General features: G+C 44.1%; 1 protein-coding gene across 1 annotated transcript in view; it reads left to right on the top strand.

Annotated features, from left to right (window-relative positions):
- SI (sucrase-isomaltase) overlaps positions 1-23,394 on the top strand; it is a 349,991-nt gene that overhangs the window by 51,318 nt on the left and 275,279 nt on the right. Inside the window, exons 5-8 of the mRNA XM_077290631.1 lie at positions 581-690; positions 1,061-1,212; positions 9,498-9,672; positions 23,281-23,380. Coding sequence (XP_077146746.1) covers positions 581-690; positions 1,061-1,212; positions 9,498-9,672; positions 23,281-23,380 — 537 coding nt within the window. The remainder of the gene's footprint in view (positions 1-580; positions 691-1,060; positions 1,213-9,497; positions 9,673-23,280; positions 23,381-23,394) is intronic.

The following is a 23,394-nucleotide window of genomic DNA, read 5'->3' on the forward strand; positions in this document are numbered from 1 at the left end:
ATACTAGAGTTTTGCAATTTATGAAGTTCTCACTCCATTTTTGCCCAGCTTTGCCAAAGTGAGGGTAGTTGGAAATACAGGAATGGCAACCTCTGCTTGTCAAATTCATGATGAGATGGCATTGCTTACACTATAACTCTTACTTCAGTCTATGACCAGAGTAAGATAAGGCATACAGAGGTGCACGCCAGTTATTAGATGCTTCGGCATCATTATGAGTGAGTGAGTATAGTCACTATGGAACACACAGCACTTACACCAGAGGTGTCAAACTGCATTCCTCGAGGGCTGCCAACAGGTCATGTTTTCAGGATTTCCTTGTATTGCACAGGTGATAATTTAATCACCTGCACATAATAATTCCAGCACCTTGTGGAATGCTAAGGAAATCCTGAAAATATGACCTGTTGGTGGCCCTCGAGGAATGCAGTTTGACACCTCTGACTTACACATCAATCTGTAGTGAAATTTTTGGAAACTATTGGTCATTTGCGACTTTAACATCTATGTCCTTAATATAGTTTTCATCTATTTTAAGTTGGAAATTCTGAATTCTCAGTTATGAATGATTTGTCTGCAGGATTCACAGCTAATCTGAAAAGAATTAATTTTCCTACTTTGGTTGGAGATGACATAGAAGATTTGATTCTGACTGCAGAAATACAATCCAAAAATCGATTTCGGTTTAAGGTATGTTGAAATTCAAATTTAAAGAGATCATAAAATAATAAAAAAAAAACACTGCCTCAAGGATAACATTTTTCAAAGTGGAAGCCATGTGCTTAAGAAATAAGAAATAAGGGTTATGGATACTGCAGTCTGAACAGTTCACTGGTGGCTTCACTGTTAACTAATTATGCATTGTGCTAAGTATGAGTATACATAGATGTTGTAAAAGCAAAATTGTTCAACATTTTTAAGGGAAATAAAACATTTTAGCCCTAAAAATACATCAATTTAAGTAAAAACTAATGGAAAAAAGTGCTTTACTTGGTTTAATTGCCAACCCATAGCAAAACTTGAGTTTCTAAACATTATCTTCATATTTTCTTTCCTATAGATCACAGATGCTAAAAAGGAAAGATTTGAAGTTCCCCATGAACATGTAAAAAGTTTTACTGGAACAGCCGAACCAAATCCAAATTACAAAGTTGATTTGATACATAAAGCTTTCGGAATTCAAGTTTCAAGAAAATCACCAAACAGAGTCCTGTGAGCAACAGTTTATTTTATATTTTATGCATTCATACCTTCATAAATTCATAAAATGACAGATAATAGTGTGCAAATTATGTTTTGTTCAGTTCTAGATAACCTATTTTTATAAACTATGCTGCCTGGAATAAGCTGAATAGGAGAGTTTTTGCTAACAACTTGATAATTGCTGATACAAACTTCCCATGATTTTTGTACTGATTTTCCTTTGTAATTTTATAATGTTGATAATCAGTCACTTTAACTTTACAGATAGCATTTCAAAGCCTTTAACCTAACCAGTTACTCTGAAACCACATCTGGATTTACAGTAGTTGTTATATTCAGCTGTTGGGAGGATAGGCTACTGAAAAGCTATTATAAAGTAAACATGTATAATGTTAAAGGTGTTTGTCCACTACTCGAACAACTGTGTTGTGAACTCTGTTTTTGGGCTCCCTCTTGTGGTCACAAGTGGTACTGTGTGAGTGCTGTCTTTGGGCTCCCTCTGGTGGTTCTTTGTGTCATTCTGCAGGTCTGAGGCAGGATCAGCTGTCTTGTTATCTGTTAGCTGGTTTCCTATTTAGCTCACCTGGACTTTCAGTGTTTGCCTGCTGTCGATGTATTCAGTGCTATTTTAATCTCTCCTGAATTCCTTCGCTATCAGTCTCTTCAAGAGAAGCTAAGTTTTCTGTTTGGTTATCTTTTGCTCATCAGTGTTCAATATGTTTCTTGGTTATTTACTTGTCCTTGTCCAGCTTGCTAATATGTGATTTCCTTGCTTGCTGGTAGCTCTGGGGGGCTGAGTTTCTCCCCTCACACCGTTAGTTGGTGTGGGGGTTCTTGAATTCTCGGCGTGGATATTTTGTATAGGGTTTTTTACTGACCGCACAGTTCCCTGCCTGTCTTCTGCTATCTAGTATTAGTGGGCCTCATTTGCTGAATCTGTTTTCATTTCTACGTTTTGTATTTTCCCCTTACCTCACCGTTAATATTTGTTGGGGGCTTCCTATATCTTTGGGGTCATTTCTCTGAGGCAAGTGAGGTCTTACTTTCTCTATAGGGGTAGCAAGTTTCTCAGGCTGCGTCGAGACATCCAGGAATTTAGGCACGTTCACCGGCTACCTTCAGGGTGTTTGGTTAGGATCAGGTTTTGCGGTCAGTCCAGTTACCACCTCCCTAGAGCTCGTTCTATGTTCAGTTACTTAGCTAGTTCGTTCTGTGATCCTCAGCCACTAAGGATCATAACAATACAGCAGGCCAAAAAGTGTTTAATGCATCGCAGAAGTGGGATAAGAGAAGTCCTGAGTACAATTTTTTTTTCCTCTCCCTTTGCTGCAGTCTGTCCAGCTTCTCTCATCCCCTTAATCTCTGGGTGGCTTTGAGTTCAGCTGCAGACATGGATATTCAGAGTCTGACTTCTAGTGTGGATCATCTTGCTGCAAGGGTGCAAAGCATTCAGGATTTTGTTGTTCACAGTCCTATGTCTGAGCCAAAAGTACCTATTCCTGAGTTGTTTTCTGGAGATAGATCTAGGTTTCTGAATTTTAAGAATAATTGTAAATTATTTCTTTCTTTGAGACCTCGTTCCTCTGGTGATTCCGCTCAGCAAGTTAGAATTGTTATCTCCCTGTTACGTGGTGACCCTCAAGATTGGGCTTTCTCCCTGGCACCAGGAGATCCTGCATTGCTGAATGTGGATGCGTTTTTCCTGGCGCTTGGTTTGCTTTATGAGGAACCTAATCTTGAGAACCAGGCAGAAAAGGCCTTGCTGGCTCTCTCAGGGCCAGGATGAAGCTGAGGTGTATTGTCAAAAATTTCGGAAATGGTCAGTGCTTACTCAATGGAATGAGTGTGCCCTGGCTGCAAATTTCAGAGAAGGTCTTTCTGAAGCCATTAAGAAAGTTATGGTGGGGTTCCCCACGCCTGCAAGTCTGAATGACTCAATGGCTTTGGCCATTCAGATTGATCGGCGTTTGCGGGAGCGCAAATCTGCGCACCATCTGGCGGTGTTTTCTGAACAGAGACTTGAGTCTATGCAATGTGACCGAATTCTGACCAGAATTGAGCGGCAAAATCATAGACGTCAAAATGGGTTTTGCTTTTACTGTGGTGATTCAACTCATGTTATCTCAGCATGCTCTAAGCGTGTAAAAAAAATCGCTAAATCTGTCACCGTTGGTACTATACAGCCTAAATTCATTTTGTCTGTTACTTTAATTTGTTCTTTGTCATCCTACTCGGTTATGGCTTTTGTGGATTCAGGTGCTGCCCTGAACCTGATGGATTTGTCATTTGCCAGGCGCTGTGGTTTTGTTCTGGAGCCTTTAGAATTCCCTATTCCACTGAGGGGAATTGATGCTACACCATTGGCTGAGAATAAGCCTCAGTATTGGACTCAAGTGACCATGTGCATGACTCCTGTACATCAGGAGGTGATTCGCTTTCTTGTGCTGAATAATTTGCATGATGTTGTCGTTTTGGGTCTGCCATGGCTGCAGGCCCATAATCCAGTTCTGGATTGGAAAGCTATGTCTGTTTCAAGTTGGGGTTGCCAGGGGATTCATGGCGATGCTCCTTTGGTGTCAATTGCTTCTTCCACTCCTTCTGAGGTCCCTGAGTTTTTGTCAGACTACCAGGATGTATTTGATGAGCCCAGATCCGGTGCCCTGCCTCCTCACAGGGATTGTGATTGTGCTATATATTTGATTCCTGGTAGTAAGTTCCCTAAGGGACGACTTTTTAATTTGTCTGTACCAGAACATGCCGCGATGCGGAGTTATATAAAGGAGTCTTTAGAGAAGGGACATATTCACCCGTCCTCCTCCCCTCTTGGTGCAGGATTCTTTTTTTGTGGCCAAAAAGGATGGTTCTCTGAGACCTTGTATAGATTATCGTCTTCTAAATAAAATCACGGTCAAATTTCAGTATCCTTTGCCATTATTATCTGATCTGTTTGCTCGGATTAAGGGGTCCAGTTGGTTCACCAAGATAGATCTTTGTGGTGCGTATAACCTTGTGCGTATTAAGCAGGGGGATGAATGGAAAACAGCATTTAATACGCCCGAAGGCCATTTTGAGTACTTGGTGATGCCTTTTGGACTCTCTAATGCTCCTTCTGTGTTCCAGTCCTTCATGCATGACATCTTCCGAGAATATCTGGATAAATTTATGATTGTGTATCTGGATGACATTTTGGTCTTTTCTGAGGACTGGGAGTCCCATGTGAAGCAGGTCAGGATGGTATTTCAGGTCCTGCGTGCTAATGCCTTATTTGTGAAGGGCTCAAAATGTCTCTTCGGAGTACAGAAGGTTTCCTTTTTGGGTTTTATTTTTTCTCCTTCTACTATTGAGATGGACCCAGTCAAGGTCCAGGCTATTCATGACTGGACTCAGCCTACATCTGTTAAGAGTCTTCAGAAGTTCTTGGGTTTTGCTAATTTCTACCGTTGCTTCATTGCTAATTTTTCTGGCGTGGTTAAACCCTTGACGGATTTGACCAAGAAGGGTTTTGATGTGACTAATTGGTCTCCTGCAGCCGTGGAAGCCTTTCGGGAGCTGAAGCGCCGGTTTTCTTCGGCTCCAGTTTTGTGTCAGCCTGATGTCTCTCTTCCTTTTCAGGTCGAGGTTGATGCTTCTGAGATTGGAGCAGGGGCTGTTTTGTCGCAGAGAAGCTCTGATTGCTCGATGATGAAACCTTGTGCTTTCTTTTCAAGAAAGTTTTTGCCTGCCGAGCGGAATTATGATGTTGGTAATCGGGAGTTGTTGGCTATGAAGTGGGCATTTGAGGAGTGGCGACATTGGCTCGAGGGAGCTAGGCATAGTGTGGTGGTCTTGACTGATCACAAAAATCTGATTTATCTCGAGTCTGCCAAGCGGCTGAATCCTAGACAGGCTCGTTGGTCATTGTTTTTCTCCCGTTTCGATTTCGTGGTTTCGTACCTGCCTGGTTTGAAGAACGTGAAGGCTGATGCTCTTTCTAGGAGTTTTGTGCCTGACTCTCCGGGAGTTTCAGAGCCGGCTGGTATCCTCAGAGAGGGAGTGATTTTGTCTGCCATTTCCCCAGATTTGCGACGAGTGCTGCAGAAATTTCAGGCGGATAGACCTGACCGTTGCCCACCAGAGAGACTGTTTGTCCCAGATAGATGGACCAGCAGAGTTATTTCCGAGGTTCATTCTTCGGTGTTGGCAGGCCATCCTGGGATTTTTGGTACCAGAGATTTGGTGGCTAGGTCCTTTTGGTGGCCTTCCTTGTCGCGGGATGTGCGTTCCTTTGTGCAGTCCTGTGGGATTTGTGCTCGGGCTAAGCCTTGCTGTTCTCGTGCCAGCGGTTTGCTTTTGCCTTTGCCTGTCCCAAATAGGCCTTGGACGCACATTTCCATGGATTTTATTTTGGATCTTCCAGTCTCTCAGAGAATGTCTGTCATCTGGGTGGTGTGTGATCGTTTTTCCAAAATGGTCCATTTGGTGCCCTTGCCTAAGTTGCCTTCCTCCTCCGATTTGGTTCCTCTATTTCTTCAGAATGTGGTTCGCTTGCACGGCATCCCTGAAAATATTGTGTCTGACAGAGGATCCCAGTTTGTGTCCAGATTTTGGCGGATCTTTTGTGCTAAGATGGGCATTGATTTGTCTTTTTCGTCGGCCTTCCATCCTCAGACGAATGGCCAAACCAAGCGAACTAATCAGACCTTGGAAACTTATTTAAGATGTTTTGTTTCTGCTGATCAGGATGATTGGGTGACTTTTTTGCCATTGGCCGAGTTTGCCCTTAATAATCGGGCTAGTTCTGCTACTTTGGTTTCGCCTTTTTTCTGCAATTCTGGTTTTCATCCTCGTTTTTCCTCGGGTCAGGTTGAGCCTTCTGACTGTCCTGGGGTGGATTCTGTGGTGGATAGGTTGCAGCAGATTTGGAACCATGTGGTGGACAATTTGAAGTTGTCACAGGAGAAGGCTCAGCGCTTTGCCAACCGCTGTCGCGGTGTGGGTCCCCGACTTCGTGTTGGGGATTTGGTATGGCTGTCTTCTCGGTATGTTCCTATGAAGGTCTCCTCTCCTAAATTCAAGCCTCGCTTCATCGGTCCTTATAAGATTTTGGAAATCCTTAACCCGGTGTAATTTCGTTTGGACCTCCCAGCGTCGTTTGCCATTCATAACGTGTTCCATAGGTCTTTGTTGCGGAGGTATGTGGTGCCTGTGGTTCCTTCTGTTGAGCCCCCTGCCCCGGTGCTGGTTGAGGGCGAATTGGAGTACGTGGTGGAGAAGGTCTTGGATTCTCGTATTTCTAGACGGAGGCTTCAGTATTTGGTTAAGTGGAAGGGCTATGGTCAGGAGGATAATTCCTGGGTTGTCGCCTCTGATGTTCATGCGGCCGATTTGGTTCATGCCTTCCATGTGGCTCATCCTGATCGCCCTGGGGGTTTTGATGAGGGTTCGGTGACCCCTCCTCAAGGGGGGGTACTGTTGTGAACTCTGTTTTTGGGCTCCCTCTTGTGGTCACAAGTGGTACTGTGTGAGTGCTGTCTTTGGGCTCCCTCTGGTGGCTCTTTGTGTCATTCGGCAGGTCTGAGGCAGGATCAGCTGTCTCGTTATCTGTTAGTTGGTTTCCTATTTAGCTCACCTGGACTTTCAGTGTTTGCCTGCTGTCAATGTATTCAGTGCTATTTTGATCTCCTGAATTCCTTCACTATCAGTCTCTTCAAGACAAGCTAAGTTTTCTGTTTGGTTATCTTTTGCTCATCAGTGTTCAATATGTTTCTTGGTTATTTACTTGTCCTTGTCCAGCTTGCTAATATGTGATTTCCTTGCTTGCTGGTAGCTCTGGGGGGCTGAGTTTCTCCCCTCACACCGTTAGTTGGTGTGGGGGTTCTTGAATTCTCGGTGTTGATATTTTGTATAGGGTTTTTTACTGACCGCACAGTTCCCTGCCTCTCTTCTGCTATCTAGTATTAGTGGGCCTCATTTGCTGAATCTGTTTTCATTTGTACGTTTTGTATTTTCCCCTTACCTCACCGTTAATATTTGTTGGGGGCTTCCTATATCTTTGGGGTCATTTCTCTGAGGCAAGTGAGGTCTTACTTTCTCTATAGGGGTAGCAAGTTTCTCAGGCTGCGTCGAGACATCCAGGAATTTAGGCACGTTCACCGGCTACCTTCAGGGTGTTTGGTTAGGATCAGGTTTTGCGGTCAGTCCAGTTACCACCTCCCTAGAGCTCGTTCTATGTTCAGTTACTTAGCTAGTTCGTTCTGTGATCCTCAGCCACTAAGGATCATAACACAACTGATTCTTAAAGGGAACATGTCACCCCCAAAATCAAAGGTGAGCTAAGCCCACCAGCATCAGGGGCTTATCTACAGCATTCTGTAATGCTGTAGATCAGCCCCCGATGTATCCTGAAAGATGTGAAAAAGAGGTTATATTATACTCACTCAGGGGCGGTCCCGGTCCGGTTCTGGTCCGATGGGCATCGCGGTCTGCTCCGGGGCCTCCCATCTTCTTACGATGACGTCCTCTTCTTGTATTCATGCTGCAGCTCCGGCGCAGGCGTACTTTGTCTGCCCTGTTGAGGGCAGAGAAAAGTACTGCAGTGCACAGGTGCTGGGCCTCTCTGACCTTTCCCGGTGCCTGCGCACTGCAGTACTTTGCTCTGCCCTCAACAGGGCACACAAAGTACGCCTGCACCGGAGTCGCAGCATGAATACAAGAAGAGGACGTCATCGTAAGAAGATGTGAGGCCCGGGACAGGACCACGATGCCCATCGGACCAGAACCGGACCGGGACCACCCCAGGTTGAGTATAATCTAACCTCTTTTTCTCATCTTTCAGAATACATCGGGGGCTTATCTACAGCATTACAGAATGCACCATATTTGATCCATAGAAAATAACAGCAGCTATTCTCACCTTCGGAGCAGGTGCCATTCTAGCAATGTTGGCACCAGATCTTCCAATGCTCACGTCACAGGAGCCTTGTGACCAATCAGTAGCTGCTTCAATCTCAATTTCCTTTGACATAACTGACATCGAGAGGAAGTCAGAGAGCAGAAGCAAATCTCAATTCTTCTTAGTGTCAGTTTTGTTTGAATGAAATGTGAGTGAAGCAGTCACTGATTGTTATGTCATGCAAGCCCAGCAGTCAATGTCACGTAAGCCCTGGGAGAAAAGGTGGCATTGTTGCTGGAACAGCGCTGGTATCGGAGGTGAGTATAGTCATTATTGTTTTACATGGGGGGCAATATAGTGATCCAGAAGTGGTTATTTCAGTAGTGGACAACACCTTTCAATTTGTGGTATTGTATTTGGAATCTCAGAAATTCAGAAATGCAATAAATACATTTAAATATTATATTTGTGATTTTTAGGATTTAAAAACATGATGCCCATTGTCACATACTCTAAAAAGACCTATAAACATTATGGAGAAGTGTCTTTAGCAGGGATGAGCAAATAAATTTGTGTGGAATTTATCAATACTCCAATTTGACAAAAATCCACATATATCAAAATGCGGATTTCTTGTAATTGACTTCCACATGGATTTAACAATTAGAGGCTGCCGGCTGCTATCAAAATGTGAAAGAGCAAAAAAAATCTTACACTCCCCTCTCAGTCTCCTTTGCTCCTCACCACCAACCATCCTGTCTTCCCCAATACTTTAGATTGGAATCAGTAGCCTCCTTCTGGGTTTGTTAGGCAAAGGAGAATCCAGCACATGTACCCGCAAAGGGCAAGACATGAAACATCACTGAGCATGCCACAATCTTTGTGGCTGCATGCATAGAACTCTCCTGGGCTAGCAAACCCTGGGGATTTCACTGCTGCTGACCTAAATCAGAAGATGTGATGAGGACTAGACTGGTGACAGTAAGAAATGGATGGCTGAAGAAGTAAGAGACTATGTGAGTAAATCGATTTTTATTATTTGTTATATATTACATTAATTTTCCTCTGGGGTCTAGAGAGACAACGAGGAAAAAAGAACAAACAGGCAAATTCTAATTTTGTCTTATCTCTAGTCCTTAGTAACTTGAAGCGTCTGATGCTTTGGTTGCTTCGTTCTGTGCACTGAGATTATTACAAAAGAAGACTCTCATCTAATCGGCAGCCATGTAAAAGTAAACTTCCCCTACTGTGGATTGGTTTCTTCAAAGCAGCTTTCTTATATGAGGAGTAGTCTATGATGGGATAACCCCTTTAAATATGTATAAATGTTTTTCTTCCAGTATCAAATACTACAGTTCATGTACTTATGGTATCATCCCATACTTTTAATGCAAATGGAATAACATATTTATTGCTCTTCCAGATTTGATACTACTATAGGGCCACTCATTTATGCTGACCAGTTCTTACAATTATCCATTAAACTGCCTAGCAGCAATATTTATGGATTAGGCGAACATGTTCGCAGACAATATAAGCATGATTTGGAAATCTGGAAAACGTGGCCTATATTTACCAGAGATTGGTTTCCCAATGGAGTAAGTGCTTACTATTATAATCCCTTATTTAATGATTACAGGCTCATTACACCTCATGTTTACAGTATCTCGCTTTTACATGTAAGCTTGCATATGGTAATTTTAAGTGAAGTAATGTACCTGTGTAACTCTACACAAGGAAATAATTATAAACAAAAGTCTAAGAAGGGCTTACTTTACAATAAAGATCGTAAAACTAATATAGGATAAATTATATATCTCAAATTTTTACATACTGAAATAAATACTCCCTTCTGGAGAAATAATTATTGTAGTATAATTAAAGGAATTGTATCGCAAGGTTTATGCAATGATAAAAATAAAATTCACTCACATACAAGTTGAATAATTAACCACTGCCATACTATGAAAGTGATAACAAGGGGCGGGGAGTGCTGGTCTAAATTCATCACGTTGTCTCCTCAAGCACTTCTACAATATTTTTTGGTAACAATAGCATTTCTATTGCCTTATGCCCAAAAGTGCCATACATGGCTGTGGGAAATATCATACTTTATATAGAGGGGAGAAATTTATTCAGTGTTCTTAATATGTTTACATCAACCTTGGTAATTTAAAAAAAAAATTACAAGTAAAATAAGATCTGTGCAAAATGCAATACAAAATATCCATAGTTTCATAATTTTTAAGGTTGAAGGTAAACATAAGTTCATCAAGTTGAACCTATAACCTTACATGTTGATCCAAGGAAGGCAAAAACCAGATAGGGCAGAAATTAATAGCTCCATATTAGGGGGAAAAATTCCTGCCTGACTTCACATATTCTAATCAGACTAGCTCCCTGGATCAATACCCTAGAGCAGGGGTCTCCAATCTTTGGCTCATGGGCCCATGATAGGTGGCTCATGGCTGTCTGCCAGCTTGGTGCATGACTACCAGGTCTAGCACACAGAGATAATTTAAGTCTGGTAAGATGAACAAAGGATAATACTGCCAGTTAAAAGAAGTGATTGAAGCAGGATGGGACAGTGTGATAGGAGTGCTTGTTGTAGATGGGTAAGGGGTAACCCCTGAATTTTGCTATACCGCCTTGTAGCGATTTCTGTGGAAAAGCTTTGGCTGTCATTATACCGGTAAGGGGGGCTCTGTGTGTCACCACTGTGATGGTAGCAGGAGCTGGATGTGTCTCTTGACACTCTCTCAGAGCTGAATGTGGCTTTCAAGGTCAGAAAGGTTGTGGACCACTACTCTAGAGTACTTGATGTACTCTATCAAGTAGAAAGCAGACATCAGAAACAAGAGAAGTCCAGCTCAACTGACTTGCAAACAAACTTTTTTCTTTATTCACCAAAAGTGGTCAGCAGAGGGTAAAACAACATCAGCATAGACAGTTACATGATATGCGACATTAATGTGTTTCAGGTGGCTACACACCATTACTCACACCTGAAAAGAATCGATGTCGCATATCATGTAACTGTCTACACTGATGTTGTTTTACCCCCTACTGAGCACTTTTGCAGAATAAAGTAAGAAGTTTGTTCACAAGTTCGTTTTCGTTGAGCTGGACTTCTCTTGTTTCTGATTGCTCAATGACTTGACACAGCATTTCCTGTGTTCTGAACAACGAAGGATGTCCATTATGGTGAGATGGACATTTTTCTACTTCAGAAAGCAAACATGTCTAACAAGACTAGTGAATTGCACCAAATTTAGGATACCATTGTGGCATTTTTTGACTGCTAATGTCATGCATCCTGTTGTGAAATTGGATTTTGGGCTCCCCCGGTGGCCACTGGTGGAATTGAACTGGTGTGCATCATCCTCTCTGTTCACCTGTTTCCATCAGGATGTGGGAGTCGCTATTTAGCCTTGCTCCTCTGTCACTTCCATGCCGGTCAACATTGTAATCAGAAGCCTTTCTGTGCATGTTCCTGCTGCTAGACAACTCCCAGCTAAGTTGGACTTTAGTCCTTGTTTGTTTTTGCATTTTGTTCCAGTTCACAGCTGTAGTTTCGTTTCTGTGTCTGGAAAGCTCTTGTGATCTGAAATTGCCACTCTGATGTTATGAGTTAATACTAGAGTCTTAAAGTAATTTCAGGATGGTGTTTTGATAGGGTTTTCAGCTGACCATGAAAGTTTCCTTTCTGTCTTCCTGCTATCTAGTAAGCGGACCTCAATTTTGCTAAACCTATTTTCTTACTACGTTTGTCATTTCATCTAAAATCACCGCCAATATTTGTGGGGGCCTCTGTCTGCCTTTCGGGGAAATTTCTCTAGAGGTGAGCCAGGACTATATTTTCCTCTGCCAGGATTAGTTAGTCCTCCGGCCGGCGCTGGGCGTCTAGGGATAAAACGCAGGCTACGCTACCCGGCTACTGTTAGTTGTGCGGCAGGTTTAGTTCATGGTCAGTTTAGTTTCCATCCTTCCAAGAGCTAGTTCTTATGTTTGCTGGGCTATGTTCTCTTGCCATTGAGAACCATAACAGTTTGACCGGCCACAAAGGGTTAAATTAATTGACAGAGAAAGGAGAGAAAAGAGAAGTCTGCTGAAGTTTTTTTTTTTTTTTTTTTCCTTCAGTTCTGAGTGTGCTTGTAATTGAATCTCTTGCAAGTCTGCCTATTTTGCAGCCTTTCTCTCTCTCTCTCCTTCTAATCCTGGAATGGCTCTGTGTTCACCTGTTTAAAATGGATATTCAGTGTTTAGCTGCAGGTTTGAATAATCTCACCACGAAAGTTCAAAATTTACAAGATTTTGTTGTTCATGTTCCTATATCTGAACCTAGAATTCCTTTGCCTGAATTTTTCTCGGGGAATAGATCTTGCTTTCAAAATTTCAAAAATAATTGCAAGTTGTTTTTGTCCCTGAAATCTCGCTCTGCTGGAGATCCTGCTCAGCAGGTCAGGATTGTGATTTCCTTGCTCCGGGGCGACCCTCAGGATTGGGCTTTTGCATTGGCTCCAGGGGATCCTGCGTTGCTCAATGTGGATGCGTTTTTTCTGGCCTTGGGGTTGCTTTATGAGGAACCTCAGTTAGAACTTCAGGCGGAAAAGGCCTTGATGTCCCTATCTCAGGGGCAAGACGAAGCTGAAATATACTGCCAGAAATTCCGTAAATGGGCTGTGCTTATTCAGTGGAATGAGTGCGCCCTGGCGGCGAATTTCAGAGAGGGTCTCTCTGATGCCATTAAGGATGTTATGGTGGGGTTCCCTGTGCCTGCGGGTCTGAATGAGTCCATGACAATGGCTATCCAGATCGATAGGCGTCTGCGGGAGCGCAAACCTGTGCACCATTTGGCGGTGTCTACTGAGAAGACGCCAGAGAATATGCAATGTGATAGAATTCTGTCCAGAAGTGAACGGCAGAATTTTAGACGAAAAAATGGGTTGTGCTTCTATTGCGGTGATTCAACTCATGTTATATCAGCATGCTCTAAGCGTACTAAGAAGCTTGATAAGTCTGTTTCAATTGGCACTTTACAGTCTAAGTTTATTCTATCTGTGACCCTGATTTGTTCTTTATCATCTATTACCGCGGATGCCTATGTCGACTCTGGCGCCGCTTTGAGTCTTATGGATTGGTCCTTTGCCAAACGCTGTGGGTATGATTTGGAGCCTCTTGAAACTCCTATACCCCTGAAGGGGATTGACTCCACCCCATTGGCTAGCAATAAACCACAATACTGGACACAAGTAACTATGCGGATTAATCCGGATCACCAGGAGATTATTCGCTTTCTTGTGCTGTATAACCTACATGATGTGTTGGTGCTTGGATTGCCATGGCTGCAATCTCATAACCCAGTCCTTGACTGGAAAGCTATGTCTGTGTTAAGCTGGGGATGTAAGGGGACGCATGGGGACGTACCTGTGGTTTCCATTTCATCATCTATTCCCTCTGAGATTCCTGAATTCTTGACTGAATATCGTGACGTTTTTGAAGAACCTAAGCTTGGTTCATTACCTCCGCACCGGGAGTGTGATTGTGCCATAGATTTGATTCCGGGTAGTAAATACCCTAAGGGTCGTTTATTTAATCTGTCTGTGCCTGAACATGCGGCTATGCGAGAATATATAAAGGAGTCCTTGGAAAAGGGACATATTCGTCCTTCGTCATCTCCCTTAGGAGCCGGTTTTTTCTTTGTGGCTAAGAAAGATGGCTCTTTGAGGCCGTGCATTGATTATCGGCTTTTGAATAAAATCACGGTTAAATATCAATATCCGTTGCCACTGCTGACTGATTTGTTTGCTCGCATAAAGGGGGCCAAGTGGTTCTCTAAGATAGATCTCCGTGGGGCGTATAATTTGGTGCGAATTAAGCAGGGGGATGAGTGGAAAACCGCATTTAATACGCCCGAGGGCCACTTTGAGTATTTGGTGATGCCTTTTGGTCTTTCAAATGCCCCTTCAGTCTTTCAGTCCTTTATGCATGACATTTTCCGTGATTATTTGGATAAATTTATGATTGTGTATCTGGATGATATTTTGATTTTTTCGGATGACTGGGACTCTCATGTCCAGCAGGTCAGGAGGGTTTTTCAGGTTTTGCGGTCTAATTCCTTGTGTGTGAAGGGTTCTAAGTGCGTTTTTGGGGTTCAAAAGATTTCCTTTTTGGGATATATTTTTTCCCCCTCTTCCATCGAGATGGATCCTGTCAAGGTTCAGGCTATTTGTGATTGGACGCAACCCTCTTCTCTTAAGAGTCTTCAGAAATTTTTGGGCTTTGCTAACTTTTATCGTCGATTTATTGCTGGTTTTTCTGATGTTGTTAAACCATTGACTGATTTGACTAAGAAGGGTGCTGATGTTGCTGATTGGTCCCCTGCTGCTGTGGAGGCCTTTCGGGAGCTTAAGCGCCGCTTTTCTTCCGCCCCTGTGTTGCGTCAGCCTGATGTTGCTCTTCCTTTTCAGGTTGAGGTCGACGCTTCTGAAATCGGAGCTGGGGCGGTTTTGTCGCAGAGAAGTTCCGATTGCTCCGTGATGAGACCTTGTGCTTTTTTCTCGCGTAAATTTTCGCCCGCCGAGCGGAATTATGATGTTGGGAATCGGGAGCTTTTGGCCATGAAGTGGGCTTTTGAGGAGTGGCGTCATTGGCTTGAGGGGGCTAGACATCAGGTGGTGGTATTGACTGACCACAAAAATCTAATTTATCTTGAGTCCGCCAGACGCCTGAATCCTAGACAGGCGCGCTGGTCGTTGTTTTTCTCTCGGTTTAATTTTGTGGTGTCCTACCTGCCGGGTTCTAAGAATGTTAAGGCGGATGCCCTTTCTAGGAGTTTTGAGCCTGACTCCCCTGGTAATTCTGAACCTACAGGTATCCTTAAGGATGGAGTGATATTGTCTGCCGTTTCTCCAGACCTGCGGCGGGCCTTGCAGGAGTTTCAGGCGGATAGACCTGATCGTTGCCCACCTGGTAGACTGTTTGTTCCTGATGATTGGACCAGTAAAGTCATTTCTGAGGTTCATTCTTCTGCGTTGGCAGGTCATCCTGGAATCTTTGGTACCAGGGATTTGGTGGCAAGGTCCTTCTGGTGGCCTTCCCTGTCTCGAGATGTGCGAGGCTTCGTGCAGTCTTGTGACGTTTGTGCTCGGGCTAAGCCTTGTTGTTCTCGGGCTAGTGGATTGTTGTTGCCCTTGCCTATCCCGAAGAGGCCCTGGACGCACATCTCGATGGATTTTATTTCGGATCTTCCTGTTTCTCAGAAGATGTCTGTCATCTGGGTGGTGTGTGATCGTTTCTCTAAGATGGTCCATTTGGTTCCCCTGCCTAAGTTGCCTTCTTCTTCCGAGTTGGTTCCTCTGTTTTTTCAAAATGTGGTCCATTTGCATGGTATTCCGGAGAATATCGTTTCTGACAGAGGTACCCAATTCGTGTCTAGATTTTGGCGAGCATTCTGTGCTAGGATGGGCATAGATTTGTCTTTCTCGTCTGCTTTCCATCCTCAGACTAATGGCCAGACCGAGCGGACGAATCAGACCTTGGAGACATATTTGAGGTGTTTTGTGTCTGCAGATCAGGATGATTGGGTTGCTTTTTTGCCTTTAGCGGAGTTTGCCCTCAATAATCGGGCCAGCTCTGCCACCTTGGTGTCTCCCTTTTTCTGTAATTCGGGGTTTCATCCTCGATTTTCTTCTGGTCAGGTGGAATCTTCGGATTGTCCTGGAGTGGATGCTGTGGTGGAGAGGTTGCATCAGATTTGGGGGCAGGTAGTGGACAATTTGAAGTTGTCCCAGGAGAAGACTCAGCTTTTTGCCAACCGCCGGCGTCGGGTTGGTCCTCGGCTTTGTGTTGGGGACTTGGTGTGGTTGTCTTCTCGTTTCGTCCCTATGAGGGTTTCTTCTCCCAAGTTTAAGCCTCGGTTCATCGGCCCGTACAAGATATTGGAGATTCTTAACCCTGTGTCCTTCCGTTTGGACCTCCCTGCATCTTTTTCTATTCATAATGTTTTTCATCGGTCATTATTGCGCAGGTATGAGGTACCGGTTGTGCCTTCCGTTGAGCCTCCTGCTCCGGTGTTGGTTGAGGGCGAGTTGGAGTACGTTGTGGAAAAAATCTTGGACTTCCGTGTTTCCAGACGGAAACTCCAGTATCTGGTCAAATGGAAGGGATACGGTCAGGAGGATAATTCTTGGGTGACTGCCTCTGATGTTCATGCCTCCGATTTGGTCCGTGCCTTTCATAGGGCTCATCCTGATCGCCCTGGTGGTTCTGGTGAGGGTTCGGTGCCCCCTCCTTGAGGGGGGGGTACTGTTGTGAAATTGGATTTTGGGCTCCCCCGGTGGCCACTGGTGGAATTGAACTGGTGTGCATCATCCTCTCTGTTCACCTGTTTCCATCAGGATGTGGGAGTCGCTATTTAGCCTTGCTCCTCTGTCACTTCCATGCCGGTCAACATTGTAATCAGAAGCCTTTCTGTGCATGTTCCTGCTGCTAGACAACTCCCAGCTAAGTTGGACTTTAGTCCTTGTTTGTTTTTGCATTTTGTTCCAGTTCACAGCTGTAGTTTCGTTTCTGTGTCTGGAAAGCTCTTGTGATCTGAAATTGCCACTCTGATGGTATGAGTTAATACTAGAGTCTTAAAGTAATTTCAGGATGGTGTTTTGATAGGGTTTTCAGCTGACCATGAAAGTTTCCTTTCTGTCTTCCTGCTATCTAGTAAGCGGACCTCAATTTTGCTAAACCTATTTTCTTACTACGTTTGTCATTTCATCTAAAATCACCGCCAATATTTGTGGGGGCCTCTGTCTGCCTTTCGGGGAAATTTCTCTAGAGGTGAGCCAGGACTATATTTTCCTCTGCCAGGATTAGTTAGTCCTCCGGCCGGCGCTGGGCGTCTAGGGATAAAACGCAGGCTACGCTACCCGGCTACTGTTAGTTGTGCGGCAGGTTTAGTTCATGGTCAGTTTAGTTTCCATCCTTCCAAGAGCTAGTTCTTATGTTTGCTGGGCTATGTTCTCTTGCCATTGAGAACCATAACAGTTTGACCGGCCACAAAGGGTTAAATTAATTGACAGAGAAAGGAGAGAAAAGAGAAGTCTGCTGAAGTTTTTTTTTTTTTTTTTTTCCTTCAGTTCTGAGTGTGCTTGTAATTGAATCTCTTGCAAGTCTGCCTATTTTGCAGCCTTTCTCTCTCTCTCTCCTTCTAATCCTGGAATGGCTCTGTGTTCACCTGTTTAAAATGGATATTCAGTGTTTAGCTGCAGGTTTGAATAATCTCACCACGAAAGTTCAAAATTTACAAGATTTTGTTGTTCATGTTCCTATATCTGAACCTAGAATTCCTTTGCCTGAATTTTTCTCGGGGAATAGATCTTGCTTTCAAAATTTCAAAAATAATTGCAAGTTGTTTTTGTCCCTGAAATCTCGCTCTGCTGGAGATCCTGCTCAGCAGGTCAGGATTGTGATTTCCTTGCTCCGGGGCGACCCTCAGTATTGGGCTTTTGCATTGGCTCCAGGGGATCCTGCGTTGCTCAATGTGGATGCGTTTTTTCTGGCCTTGGGGTTGCTTTATGAGGAACCTCAGTTAGAACTTCAGGCGGAAAAGGCCTTGATGTCCCTATCTCAGGGGCAAGACGAAGCTGAAATATACTGCCAGAAATTCCGTAAATGGGCTGTGCTTATTCAGTGGAATGAGTGCGCCCTGGCGGCGAATTTCAGAGAGGGTCTCTCTGATGCCATTAAGGATGTTATGGTGGGGTTCCCTGTGCCTGCGGGTCTGAATGAGTCCATGACAATGGCTATCCAGATCGATAGGCGTCTGCGGGAGCGCAAACCTGTGCACCATTTGGCGGTGTCTACTGAGAAGACGCCAGAGAATATGCAATGTGATAGAATTCTGTCCAGAAGTGAACGGCAGAATTTTAGACGAAAAAATGGGTTGTGCTTCTATTGCGGTGATTCAACTCATGTTATATCAGCATGCTCTAAGCGTACTAAGAAGCTTGATAAGTCTGTTTCAATTGGCACTTTACAGTCTAAGTTTATTCTATCTGTGACCCTGATTTGTTCTTTATCATCTATTACCGCGGATGCCTATGTCGACTCTGGCGCCGCTTTGAGTCTTATGGATTGGTCCTTTGCCAAACGCTGTGGGTATGATTTGGAGCCTCTTGAAACTCCTATACCCCTGAAGGGGATTGACTCCACCCCATTGGCTAGCAATAAACCACAATACTGGACACAAGTAACTATGCGGATTAATCCGGATCACCAGGAGATTATTCGCTTTCTTGTGCTGTATAACCTACATGATGTGTTGGTGCTTGGATTGCCATGGCTGCAATCTCATAACCCAGTCCTTGACTGGAAAGCTATGTCTGTGTTAAGCTGGGGATGTAAGGGGACGCATGGGGACGTACCTGTGGTTTCCATTTCATCATCTATTCCCTCTGAGATTCCTGAATTCTTGACTGAATATCGTGACGTTTTTGAAGAACCTAAGCTTGGTTCATTACCTCCGCACCGGGAGTGTGATTGTGCCATAGATTTGATTCCGGGTAGTAAATACCCTAAGGGTCGTTTATTTAATCTGTCTGTGCCTGAACATGCGGCTATGCGAGAATATATAAAGGAGTCCTTGGAAAAGGGACATATTCGTCCTTCGTCATCTCCCTTAGGAGCCGGTTTTTTCTTTGTGGCTAAGAAAGATGGCTCTTTGAGGCCGTGCATTGATTATCGGCTTTTGAATAAAATCACGGTTAAATATCAATATCCGTTGCCACTGCTGACTGATTTGTTTGCTCGCATAAAGGGGGCCAAGTGGTTCTCTAAGATAGATCTCCGTGGGGCGTATAATTTGGTGCGAATTAAGCAGGGGGATGAGTGGAAAACCGCATTTAATACGCCCGAGGGCCACTTTGAGTATTTGGTGATGCCTTTTGGTCTTTCAAATGCCCCTTCAGTCTTTCAGTCCTTTATGCATGACATTTTCCGTGATTATTTGGATAAATTTATGATTGTGTATCTGGATGATATTTTGATTTTTTCGGATGACTGGGACTCTCATGTCCAGCAGGTCAGGAGGGTTTTTCAGGTTTTGCGGTCTAATTCCTTGTGTGTGAAGGGTTCTAAGTGCGTTTTTGGGGTTCAAAAGATTTCCTTTTTGGGATATATTTTTTCCCCCTCTTCCATCGAGATGGATCCTGTCAAGGTTCAGGCTATTTGTGATTGGACGCAACCCTCTTCTCTTAAGAGTCTTCAGAAATTTTTGGGCTTTGCTAACTTTTATCGTCGATTTATTGCTGGTTTTTCTGATGTTGTTAAACCATTGACTGATTTGACTAAGAAGGGTGCTGATGTTGCTGATTGGTCCCCTGCTGCTGTGGAGGCCTTTCGGGAGCTTAAGCGCCGCTTTTCTTCCGCCCCTGTGTTGCGTCAGCCTGATGTTGCTCTTCCTTTTCAGGTTGAGGTCGACGCTTCTGAAATCGGAGCTGGGGCGGTTTTGTCGCAGAGAAGTTCCGATTGCTCCGTGATGAGACCTTGTGCTTTTTTCTCGCGTAAATTTTCGCCCGCCGAGCGGAATTATGATGTTGGGAATCGGGAGCTTTTGGCCATGAAGTGGGCTTTTGAGGAGTGGCGTCATTGGCTTGAGGGGGCTAGACATCAGGTGGTGGTATTGACTGACCACAAAAATCTAATTTATCTTGAGTCCGCCAGACGCCTGAATCCTAGACAGGCGCGCTGGTCGTTGTTTTTCTCTCGGTTTAATTTTGTGGTGTCCTACCTGCCGGGTTCTAAGAATGTTAAGGCGGATGCCCTTTCTAGGAGTTTTGAGCCTGACTCCCCTGGTAATTCTGAACCTACAGGTATCCTTAAGGATGGAGTGATATTGTCTGCCGTTTCTCCAGACCTGCGGCGGGCCTTGCAGGAGTTTCAGGCGGATAGACCTGATCGTTGCCCACCTGGTAGACTGTTTGTTCCTGATGATTGGACCAGTAAAGTCATTTCTGAGGTTCATTCTTCTGCGTTGGCAGGTCATCCTGGAATCTTTGGTACCAGGGGTTTGGTGGCAAGGTCCTTCTGGTGGCCTTCCCTGTCTCGAGATGTGCGAGGCTTCGTGCAGTCTTGTGACGTTTGTGCTCGGGCTAAGCCTTGTTGTTCTCGGGCTAGTGGATTGTTGTTGCCCTTGCCTATCCCGAAGAGGCCCTGGACGCACATCTCGATGGATTTTATTTCGGATCTTCCTGTTTCTCAGAAGATGTCTGTCATCTGGGTGGTGTGTGATCGTTTCTCTAAGATGGTCCATTTGGTTCCCCTGCCTAAGTTGCCTTCTTCTTCCGAGTTGGTTCCTCTGTTTTTTCAAAATGTGGTCCATTTGCATGGTATTCCGGAGAATATCGTTTCTGACAGAGGTACCCAATTCGTGTCTAGATTTTGGCGAGCATTCTGTGCTAGGATGGGCATAGATTTGTCTTTCTCGTCTGCTTTCCATCCTCAGACTAATGGCCAGACCGAGCGGACGAATCAGACCTTGGAGACATATTTGAGGTGTTTTGTGTCTGCAGATCAGGATGATTGGGTTGCTTTTTTGCCTTTAGCGGAGTTTGCCCTCAATAATCGGGCCAGCTCTGCCACCTTGGTGTCTCCCTTTTTCTGTAATTCGGGGTTTCATCCTCGATTTTCTTCTGGTCAGGTGGAATCTTCGGATTGTCCTGGAGTGGATGCTGTGGTGGAGAGGTTGCATCAGATTTGGGGGCAGGTAGTGGACAATTTGAAGTTGTCCCAGGAGAAGACTCAGCTTTTTGCCAACCGCCGGCGTCGGGTTGGTCCTCGGCTTTGTGTTGGGGACTTGGTGTGGTTGTCTTCTCGTTTCGTCCCTATGAGGGTTTCTTCTCCCAAGTTTAAGCCTCGGTTCATCGGCCCGTACAAGATATTGGAGATTCTTAACCCTGTGTCCTTCCGTTTGGACCTCCCTGCATCTTTTTCTATTCATAATGTTTTTCATCGGTCATTATTGCGCAGGTATGAGGTACCGGTTGTGCCTTCCGTTGAGCCTCCTGCTCCGGTGTTGGTTGAGGGCGAGTTGGAGTACGTTGTGGAAAAAATCTTGGACTTCCGTGTTTCCAGACGGAAACTCCAGTATCTGGTCAAATGGAAGGGATACGGTCAGGAGGATAATTCTTGGGTGACTGCCTCTGATGTTCATGCCTCCGATTTGGTCCGTGCCTTTCATAGGGCTCATCCTGATCGCCCTGGTGGTTCTGGTGAGGGTTCGGTGCCCCCTCCTTGAGGGGGGGGTACTGTTGTGAAATTGGATTTTGGGCTCCCCCGGTGGCCACTGGTGGAATTGAACTGGTGTGCATCATCCTCTCTGTTCACCTGTTTCCATCAGGATGTGGGAGTCGCTATTTAGCCTTGCTCCTCTGTCACTTCCATGCCGGTCAACATTGTAATCAGAAGCCTTTCTGTGCATGTTCCTGCTGCTAGACAACTCCCAGCTAAGTTGGACTTTAGTCCTTGTTTGTTTTTGCATTTTGTTCCAGTTCACAGCTGTAGTTTCGTTTCTGTGTCTGGAAAGCTCTTGTGATCTGAAATTGCCACTCTGATGTTATGAGTTAATACTAGAGTCTTAAAGTAATTTCAGGATGGTGTTTTGATAGGGTTTTCAGCTGACCATGAAAGTTTCCTTTCTGTCTTCCTGCTATCTAGTAAGCGGACCTCAATTTTGCTAAACCTATTTTCTTACTACGTTTGTCATTTCATCTAAAATCACCGCCAATATTTGTGGGGGCCTCTGTCTGCCTTTCGGGGAAATTTCTCTAGAGGTGAGCCAGGACTATATTTTCCTCTGCCAGGATTAGTTAGTCCTCCGGCCGGCGCTGGGCGTCTAGGGATAAAACGCAGGCTACGCTACCCGGCTACTGTTAGTTGTGCGGCAGGTTTAGTTCATGGTCAGTTTAGTTTCCATCCTTCCAAGAGCTAGTTCTTATGTTTGCTGGGCTATGTTCTCTTGCCATTGAGAACCATAACAGCATCCTATGATACTAATGATTTCCTCCAATGTATGTACAGTGGGTATGGAAAGTTTTCAGACCCCTTTAAATGTTTCACTCTTTGTGTCATTGCAGCCATTTGGTAAATTCAAAAAAAGTTAATTTTTTTCTCATTAATGTACACTCTGCACCCTATCTTGACTGAAAAAAACAGAAATGTAGTAATATTTGCAAATGTATTAAAAAAGAAAAACTGAAATATCACTTGGTCATAAGTATTCAGACCCTTCGCTCAATATTGAGTAGAAGCACCCTTTTGGGCTAGTACAACCATGAGTCTTCTTGGGAATAGTGAATATTGGTCGACAGCCATTTTCAGGTCTCTCCAGAAATGCTCAATTGGGTTTAGGTCAGGGCTCTGGCTGGGCCAGTCAAGAATGATCACAGAATTGTTCTGAAGCCACTCTTTTGTCATTTTAGCTGTGTGCTTAGGGTCATTGTCTTGTTGGAAGGTGAACCTTTGGCTAAGTCTGAGGTCCAGAGCACTCTGGAAGAGGTTTTCATCCAGAGTAGCTCTGTACTTGGCTGCATCCATGTTTCCTTCAATGGCAACCAGTCGTAATGTCCCTGCAGCTGAAAAAAACCCCATAGCATGATGCTGCCACCTCCATGTTTCCCTGTTGGGATTGTACTGAGCAGGTGATGAGTAGTGCCTGTTTTTCTACACATATACTGGTTAGAATTATCACCAAAAAGGTCTATCTTCATCTCATCAGACCAGAGAATCTTATTTCTCATAGTCTGGGAGTCCTTCATGTGGTTCCTAATGGAACTTGAGAGGATCTGCAAGGAAGAATGGCAGAGGATCCCCAAATCCAGGTGTGAAAAACTTGTTGCATCATTCCCAAGAAGACTCATGGCTGTACTAGCCCAAAAGGGTGCTTCTACTCAATACTGAGCAAAGGGCCTGAATACCTATGACCATGTGATATTTCAGTTTTTCTTTTTTAATACATTTGCAAAAATTACTACATTTCTGTTTTTTTCAGTCAAGATGGGGAGCAGAGTGTACATTAATGAGAAAAAAATGAACATTTTTGAATTTACCAAATGGCTGCAATTAAACAAAGAATGAAAATTTAAAGGGGTCTGAATACTTTCCGTACCCACTGTAGATCAATTTATTATTTAATATATTGTTCTGCTTTTTTGTAGGATGGATATAACTTATATGGTGCACAGACTTTTTTCCTGTGTTTGGAGGATAATACGGGAGCATCATTTGGTGTATTTTTAATGAACAGCAATGCAATGGGCAAGTATTTTTTT

The sequence above is a fragment of the Ranitomeya variabilis genome, chromosome 2 (genome assembly GCF_051348905.1).
Source record: "Ranitomeya variabilis isolate aRanVar5 chromosome 2, aRanVar5.hap1, whole genome shotgun sequence".
In the NCBI taxonomy this organism is placed as follows: Eukaryota; Metazoa; Chordata; class Amphibia; order Anura; family Dendrobatidae; genus Ranitomeya; species Ranitomeya variabilis.